The sequence below is a fragment of the Rosa chinensis genome, chromosome 5 (assembly GCF_002994745.2).
Source record: "Rosa chinensis cultivar Old Blush chromosome 5, RchiOBHm-V2, whole genome shotgun sequence".
Lineage (NCBI taxonomy): Eukaryota > Viridiplantae > Streptophyta > Magnoliopsida > Rosales > Rosaceae > Rosa > Rosa chinensis.
Window position 1 is genome coordinate 63,414,442 of NC_037092.1, and position 8,663 is coordinate 63,423,104.

The 8,663-nt window shown below is 42.4% G+C and overlaps 1 protein-coding gene across 2 annotated transcripts; it reads left to right on the forward strand.

Annotated features, from left to right (window-relative positions):
- Nucleotides 1–4,232: 4,232 nt before the first annotated feature.
- Nucleotides 4,233–8,263, forward strand: LOC112168028 (auxin response factor 18). Of its 2 annotated transcripts, XM_024305144.2 has the most exons (5): nucleotides 4,233–4,666; nucleotides 4,778–6,025; nucleotides 6,820–7,700; nucleotides 7,800–7,865; nucleotides 7,983–8,263. In XM_024305144.2, the coding sequence occupies exons 2-5, from the start codon at nucleotides 4,919–4,921 to the stop codon at nucleotides 8,062–8,064; spliced, it is 2,136 nt and encodes a 711-aa protein (XP_024160912.1). In that variant the 5' UTR covers nucleotides 4,233–4,666; nucleotides 4,778–4,918; the 3' UTR covers nucleotides 8,065–8,263. The 2 variants fall into 2 exon arrangements, with proteins under 2 accessions (XP_024160912.1, XP_024160911.1); XM_024305143.2 differs by having other exon boundaries at nucleotides 4,233–6,025.
- The last annotated feature ends 400 nt before the right edge of the window (nucleotides 8,264–8,663 follow it).

An 8,663-nucleotide genomic window follows, 5' to 3' on the forward strand; every position in this document is an offset into this window, starting at 1 on the left:
AACTCCGCTGGCTGGACGCCTCCCTTTTCATCTTGCAAGTGAGGCAGTCTCCGCTAAGCGCAACTCCGCTAGCAGGACTTCTCCCTTTTCATCTTGCAAGTGACAATCTTCGTTAAGCTCAATCTCCGCTAGCGGACTTCTCCTTTTTCATCTTGCAAGCACGATAGTCTCCACTGAGCACAACACTGCTCACTGGGCTACCACCAAGTAGGTCCCTGCGACACTGCTTACCGCTTACTATCAACAGAGAGACTTCCGCCAACGGCGATTCCCGAGGCAAAGGCCTCATCCTGACAACGACCGCCACGCAGGGTTACAATTAGGCTACGTCCCTCCAGGACACGGGGACACGTCAACAGTCTACGACGACCCTGATCAGGCACGTTGACTCCCACCACTCGGGTACCAAAGATTGGGCTCGCTACCCAACACCCTCTGCTCAGTGCAGCTCCCCTGAACAAATAATATACTGACCAGGGCAGGTCTATCTTAGCCGGGGAGTGGGGGACTCCCTCGAGGGCCTAGCAGGGGCCCACCCGAAAGGGTATAAAGCATTTGCTTAATAAGTCTATGGTTGACAACGCATTGACACTAATTATGCTTTTGCAAGTCTAGCTGAAGTAACGCTTCAAACCGCTAGACAACTCCCTAACTAAGATTGCCCTCTTTGACTGGGGACTTGGGGGACTTGTACTTACATGAGCATTTTCCAAGCATAATTAGCTCTAATGAGCCACGCTCATGCTACCACCAGCGGTACCAACTCCCGCCAACGGAGTGACCTACGGAAACATAGCCAAGCAGGGTATCGCCTGAGCCCCGGCTCACCCTCAGATCACCGCTAACACGCCGCCACCCGCCACGTCAAGATGGCATCAGAAGCTGGGAACTGAAGCATATCAGTCCCACATCTAAAGTATGGAAGAGATCAGCCTCTTCCCCACCTATAAAAGGTTCTCTCCTCTCTCCTCATTAATTACACATTCACTACTTACCTACTGTTATTCTGTCAACATAAATACATTGACTAACTTAGGCATCAGAGAAGAGAAGACCGCCCAACGCGGTCTCCCTCTGACGCTGCTTTGTATTTTACTTGACAGGTAGCAGAAGCTCTGAGAACGTTGCAAGTAGCGGTCCACCCATCGGACCAGCGTTAACAAAGACTTGGGCCACCACTCAATCTTAAACATTAACAGACAACTTCATCACTGGCTGTCGAATTGGCTTATGCATTTCCTAAGGCACTTTCAGTGAGAAACCTTTCTAACTCTCGATGAGAAGGATATTGGATTGATTTAATGGGGTCTGAAACATGCAGACCTACAATTTTGCCCTAGAATGAAATATGCAAGCCTCAAAATCAGTTATAAGTTTCCTACTCGATGGCTAGCTAACCCATCAATTTCACCATGTTCCAATCCAAATTCACTTTATGATCCTATTTAATTGAATATGAATAGCAAGACAATGTTAAGAGTATATACATCCCACATGAGATAAATGAGACCTTGCTAGTGGGTTTATAAGGGTTTGGGCCACTCCATCCATTGTTAATTAGTTTGGATGTGAACCTTAGATCACTTTATTATGTTATCATAGCCAAGTTATCCCACGTGTGCATGCCTCACGGCCACACGGGCTCCACGTCACACAAAGTTGTCCACGTGTATGGCTTGAAAATTTACCACACATGCGGGGACGTGTTGAGAGTATATACATCCCACATGGGAAAAATGGGACATTGTTAGTGCGTTTATAAGGGTTTGGGTCACTTCATCCATTGCTAATTGGTTTTGGATGTGAATCCCAGATTACTTTATCATGGTACCAAAGCGGGTTATCCCATGTATGCATGCCTCACGGCCACACGGGCTCCACGTCACGCAAAGTTGTCCATGTGTATGGCTTGAAAATTCGCCACACGTGCGGGGGCGTGCTGAGAGTATATATATCCCACATGGGAAAAATGAGACCTTGCTAGTGAGTTTATAAGGGTTTGGGCCACTCTATCCATTGCCAATTGGTTTTGGACGTGAACCTCATATCACTTTATCAGACAAAATTGAATATATGAAATCTCTCGTAATACATATGCTTTTTAAGTGCTTGGTGATTACTATCTTTAGAATCTAACCTTGCATATGAATTTTGCTTGTGATTATTGATTAGGTATTGTTATGAATTTTACACTAGTGCAAGAAGTCATTGCATGATTAGTGAAGCAGCCATGGAAGTAAAGAGAAATAGAAAAGGAAGCACAAAGAAGGAACTTGAGATGTAGAGGAGAAACACTAATGAGAAATCCTCAAACCTTTTTTCTAGAGATAATGGCATGTTAACTAGGGTTTATACAAAAAATAAAAAATTAGTCGAAGAGTGATGTGTTAATTGTCAGAAACCTTAGATTGGACAGAGAGTTCATATTTTAAGAAATTGAAGTAAATTCACATTTTCCTCACTTTAGAGGAGCCGGATATCCGACATCGCCACACTCACTAGAAGCAAATAACCAAGGCCAGGGAGTCACGGTCACGCAAATCAAGACAAAAAGTCTAAAATCAAAGGATATACTCATTGATGTCCATCCAAAAAGACAGTCTAAACTCTAGTGTCACCCGAGGAAGGAGAAAGAATATTTTTTTCCCCTTATGATACACTACCTCATCTATTGATCGGATCCATTTTGTTGATAGTAGAATAAGGACAATTAAGAGTGTATAATGATACATTATGAATGTGAAAAGATCTGTCTATGCTCGCCCATAAACGAAATCGGAAAAATGATTTGCTTATACGAAATCGGAAAAATGATTTGCTTATGCGAAATGAATGTAATCCTCGTATTCATCATTCATATTTAGATGGTAGTGACAAATGACAATGAGATTCTGTAGTTTGTGTATAACTATATGCTTTGATAATGTTGACAAATCTTTTAAAAAGTTGTTGGCGTTTTTCCTCAAATTGCCGTTTTCGTCGCATATCCCATAACCAACACTTTTGGCTTCAATTCAAGACTCGACATTTCAGAAAAATGTTTGTTGTATTAAACACTTTGAGACACGACAAAGGGTGGTAACGATCCTTCACTCCCAATTAATACCACTATCCACCATAAAGCCTATGTTTGAGTGTTTATTTATTCATTGATTACATTTTATCCTTATTCTAATTTTTCTTTCTTTTTTCCTTTTGAGGCTTCAAAAGAGATTAAGGTTTTGATTTTTGAAGATAAAAATCGAGTCCAAATCCGAGATAGTATTTCACACCTACTTTTCAAGAGTCTACTTCAATAATGAACCTAGCTTAATAAACTGAGTTTGAACCCGTGATAGTTCACTTATTAATTAGTCTTTTGGTGATAGTTCAAATGAGGATTTCATTTAGTATAGAAGATAATATTATGTAATTCAGAACAATCCATAAAACGTGAGACTGCTTTCCATTAGACTTGTTCACCTAAAGAACAGATTTAAGGGATTGTAAGAGACAAATGCATATTAACCACATAAATACATGTAAAAAATTGAAATTATAACAACTCACAACCGTGGATTTGTTTTCTATCGACATATTCATTAGTCTCTCAACAACCCTTTAAAAATTATTCCTTGAGTAAGAAAACATCTGTTTTCCATTACCTACCTCTTTTGCCTCTTAATTGAAAAACAAAACCGTCACAAACTTTGAGTGTGATAAAGATCTGAAGTCTGAACAAAGCAAAGCATTGCCTCTGCAATTTTTTTTTTTTTTTTTACCCTAAACCCGAAGCAGAGAGTGAACTCCAATGTCAAGAGGCAGAGAGCATTAAGACCCCTCAATAAGTCAAGTCAGAACATCCGACGCACTCCAGCCCCTTACCAAGTCACCATCACCTCCCTCTCGCCCCCGGGCAAAAAATGGGCGGACCCCCACTTCCCCAACTCTCTCTTCCCGGCGAGTGAGTCTCACCTCCTCTCCAACCCCACGTACCATGTAATTGCGTGCCACTCAACAGTTGGTACTCGGTCCTGATCCCATGGGCCGGTTAACAGTTAATCACCTACGGTAAAATAGTAAAGAAACAGCAGTTTAACCCGCTAGGTTAAAGTCGTGTGTCTCCGCTTCTACAGTAGTTAGTACTGTGCTGTGCTCTGATCTCGGAGTCAGTCCAAGTACGACTGAATAGTAACCACCTATTAAATTAAAAAAAAAAAGTATCTCGAAAATTCATTTATTTTCGTTGAATTTTTTAAAGATTTTGTTTTTTGTTTTGGGGTCCGGGTGATGGAGAGAGAAAGCTCAGTGTTTTCAGATCTGATCACATCTGAATGAATGAATGACTACAGATACAAAAACAGGGAGAAGGAAGGAGAGAAATTCAGGTGATAGAGAGAGAGAGTAGGAGAGAGACAGGGCCCTGATCTTATTAAAAAGTTGTGAGCGCTTTTCAAAGCTGAAAAACAATGGAAAGAGAGAGAGAGAGAGCAGGTGGGTACTGTGGAAAAAAAAAAGAGCAGTGATCGTAAAAAGTGGTTCTCTGTTGTCTCTGTGATTGTGTAGTTACATTTTGAGGAGGGAGTGGTAGTAGTAGTGGAAGTGAAAAAGACTAAAAATTGGTTTACTTTCCCATTTGGTTGTACATTTCGTTTTGATTAAGAAGATTCTGCTGTACCTGAGAAAGGTAAATGCTGTGAATTCAATGGCAGTGATGATGGAGGTGTAGAAGAGGTCCACTTTTTCCTCTTTTGTTGGTTTTAACCTTATCTTGGATCTTTGTTTTCTTGTTGCTCAGAGCATTTAACTCGCTGAATCAAAAGCCCTTCCTCTTCTTCTTCTCTCATGAAGTTGAAGCCTTTATTGCTTTGAAATAGAACAGTCGATCAAACCAGCATTCAAACCCAGAACAGAGCACTCAAAACAGAAACCCGAAACCATGAAGGACATGGAGAAAAGCTTGGATCCTCAGCTATGGCACGCCTGCGCCGGCGGCATGGTCCAAATGCCTCCGGTGAACTCCAAAGTCTTCTACTTTCCTCAAGGACACGCCGAGCACGCCCAAACCCACGTCGATTTCCCCGCCTCCTCCGTCAGAATCCCACCTCTCATTCTCTGCCGCGTCGCCGGAATCAGATACATGGCCGACCCGGAAACCGACGAGGTCTTCGCCAGAATCCGGCTGGTCCCTTCCGAGAGCAACGAGGTTTTTGCTCAGGACCAAGGCTCTGTGGACTCTGATGGGTCTGGGAATCCGGAAAAGCCTTCTTCTTTCGCTAAGACTCTGACCCAGTCCGACGCTAACAATGGCGGCGGGTTCTCCGTTCCGAGATACTGCGCCGAGACCATTTTCCCGAGGCTGGACTACTCCGCCGACCCGCCGGTGCAGACGGTGATCGCCAAGGACGTCCACGGCGAGTTGTGGAAGTTCCGGCACATTTACCGAGGCACCCCTCGCCGGCATTTGCTGACCACCGGGTGGAGCACGTTCGTGAACCAGAAGAAGCTCGTCGCCGGCGACTCGATTGTGTTCCTGCGAGCCGAAAACGGCGACCTCTGCGTCGGGATTCGGAGGGCCAAGCGGGGGTCGCCGGAGGGTTCGTCGGAATCGGGGTGGAACCACGGCGGTTCTGGGGGAGGGTCGGTTTTGCCGTATTCCGGGTTCTCGGTGTTTCTGAAAGATGAAGAGAGCAAAATGGGGAGAAATAATGGGTTTGGGAATTCGAGTCTGAATAATGGGAAGGAGAGAGGGGGCAGAGGAGGAGGAAGAGTGAGGCCTGAGGCTGTGGTGGAGGCTGCCACTCTTGCGGCCAATGGACAGCCGTTTGAGGTGGTTTATTATCCGAGAGCCAGCACGCCGGAGTTTTGTGTTAAGGCCTCGGCGGTGAGGGCGGCGATGAGGGTGCAGTGGTGCTCAGGCATGAGGTTTAAGATGCCTTTTGAGACTGAGGACTCTTCTAGGATTAGTTGGTTCATGGGAACCATAGCTTCTGTTGATGTTAATGATAAAATCCGCTGGCCTAATTCTCCTTGGAGAGTTCTACAGGTATTATATTGCATCATAATAGCTTCTGTTTGTGATTTGGTGTTCGAACTTTTATGTTGTTGAAATCTGTGTGTTTTATATACTGAACTTCAGCAGCTGCATCTGTTTGTGATTTAATTTCTTGAGATTTATCCCTATTGAATTTCGTTAGATTACTAAAATGTTTGGGTGACTTTAATGTTTGTGTTTTGTCTATTTCATCTGCTTTAGATTTAAACTCCACAGCTCATTTTGGTGACTAGTCTCTGCATTTTGTGATTCCATTATGTTTTTAGCTGCTTGTGTGATTTGGCTGTAATTGTGGTCTGAAGAACCAAAGTCTGTTGCTGGTAGAACAGGTTTTTGGCATGACTTTTGTGGAGTTTTCATGTTTCCATGATCCGAGTATGGAAATGGAACAATACATGACATAATCTATGATGTTTTACATAAACATCTCAGCACTTCCATGTTTTCAGCACCACCATTCTTAATGCCCAGTATGGGTTTAAATTAGAGATTGAGGACACCATACTATGCTCAGCAAGAATTGGCTGTTCATTCATTAACATAGTCTGAACTCTACGTGGAAACAGACTTTTAACTCTTAAGTCTACTGATTCGAGACTTCACCTCTTATGGAGTCCCAAGTCTTTGTCCAAATGATTATGTGTGTTGGGTGATTGTGGACTGAATTTTAATTTACAGTAGTCACCATTTCTTCAGTCTGTTTTAAAAGTCTAACCTCATCCAATTCTGCTTTTGCATCACTTCCCTTTCACATTAATTGACAAACCACCATATTACCTTTACAGGTGACATGGGATGAGCCAGATTTGTTACAGAATGTGAAGTGTGTCAGCCCATGGTTGATTGAGCTGGTATCAAATTTTCCCATTATCCACATGGCGCCCTTTTCACCGCCACGGAAGAAGTTGCGTATCCCGCAACACCCAGACTTTGACGGGCAGTTAACGTTGCCATCATTTTCAGGCAACCCCCTCGGGTCCAGCAGCCCCATGTGTTGTCTACCAGATAACACTCCTGCAGGCATACAGGGAGCCAGGCATGCTCAACTTAGAATATCTTTATCAAATCTCCACTTTAACAGCAAACTGCAGTCGGGGCTGTTCTCGTCCAGTTTCCAGAGGTTCGATCAAAATTCTAGAATTCCCAATGACATCAGGAATGGCCACACAAACAGCAACGAAAGCCTATCTTGCTTGCTAACAATGGGAAGTTCTAATCAGAACTTGGAGAAATCTGATGATGTGAAGAAACACCAGTTTTTACTCTTTGGTCAACCAATAATTACTGAGCAGCAGATCTCTCGTAGCTGCTCCAGTGATGCAGTTTCACAAGTTCTTGCTGGTAATAATTTGAAAGATGAGAATCAAGGCAGAAAAAGGTTTCTATCTGTTGGTTCAGACTCTGCTCTTGAGCGCTGGGCTTCACTAGAGAAATCTGCATTGAACGAGGAATTTCAAGCTATTGATGTGGATACCGGTCATTGCAAGGTATTCATGGAGTCCGAGGATGTTGGAAGGACTCTTGACCTCTCAGCTTTAGGCTCTTATGATGAGTTATACAGGAGGCTGACCATCATGTTTGGATTAGAAAAACCGGAAATGCTGAGCCATGTTCTTTACCGAGATCCAACAGGTGTTGTTAAACAAACTGGAGATGAACCATTCGGGTATAGTTTTTTGTGTTTTATCTTCCTTTTCAGGCGAATTTGGTTTCATTAGCTATATATTTATTGGACTTCTTTTTTTTCTTGTGTTGGCTAATGCAGTGAATTTAAGAAAACAGCAAAGAGACTGACTATTCTAACACGTCCGGCCAATGAAACTATTGGAAGGTAAGTGAGCATATAAACAAGTTTCTGGTACATTGCTCTGCTTATATTGGGTTAACTTCTGCAGACATCTGATTCTAAGGATAACCTTTTAATGAAAGTTGAATGCTGTTTTTGCAGGACATGGATTAGAGGAATGGAAAATGCTGAAAGTAGACTTGGTGCATCAAACAAGACTGGTCCTTTGAGCATATTTGCTTAGTCTAGTATGGCATTGAGACTAGATGATGTTGAGAATACTCGATGAATGTTGAATGTTTATTTGCACTTTAATTTAGCTAGGAGAAATGGGATACCGAACTCCTCCTATTCTGTGTCATCTTGAAGTACATTTCTGTGTGAAGTACATGCATGTTCTACTAAATATAAATAATGCCAATGGTGAAAATTTTCTTGCCTAATATCTGATGATCTCTGGAAGATAACTTTTTTCTCAAGACTCACAGGGAAATAGTTCGAGTCCCGACTTATTATCATTGCAAAGAAGATTTTGCTTGAGCATATCTTCGGAGATTATGTGCTTTTGAAAAGTCCAATAACACTCATTATGTAAACCTTGCTAAGTTTGGAGTATAAATGGCCATTTTAACATTCATAACCTGATCTGTGATGGAACACATATGTTGACACATTCCCACTTGATGATCTAATTGCTAGTTGGGATTTTTTATTATTATTATTATTATTTTTTTTTTAATGAAATCCAGAGGTACATAGTTGGCTTCCATGGTTTGCATGTTAAGGTTTTATATATATATATATATATATATATATATATATACAGGCCCGCTCACCTGCGGG

Coding starts and splice junctions, on each gene's coding strand:
- LOC112168028 (XM_024305143.2), top strand. CDS start 4,919: ATGAAGGACATGGAGAAAAGCTTGGATCCTCAGCTATGGCACGCCTGC. Junction 7,701..7,799: donor ACTGGAGATGAACCATTCGG/GTATAGTTTTTT, acceptor TGGCTAATGCAG/TGAATTTAAGAAAACAGCAA. Junction 7,866..7,982: donor GCCAATGAAACTATTGGAAG/GTAAGTGAGCAT, acceptor CTGTTTTTGCAG/GACATGGATTAGAGGAATGG.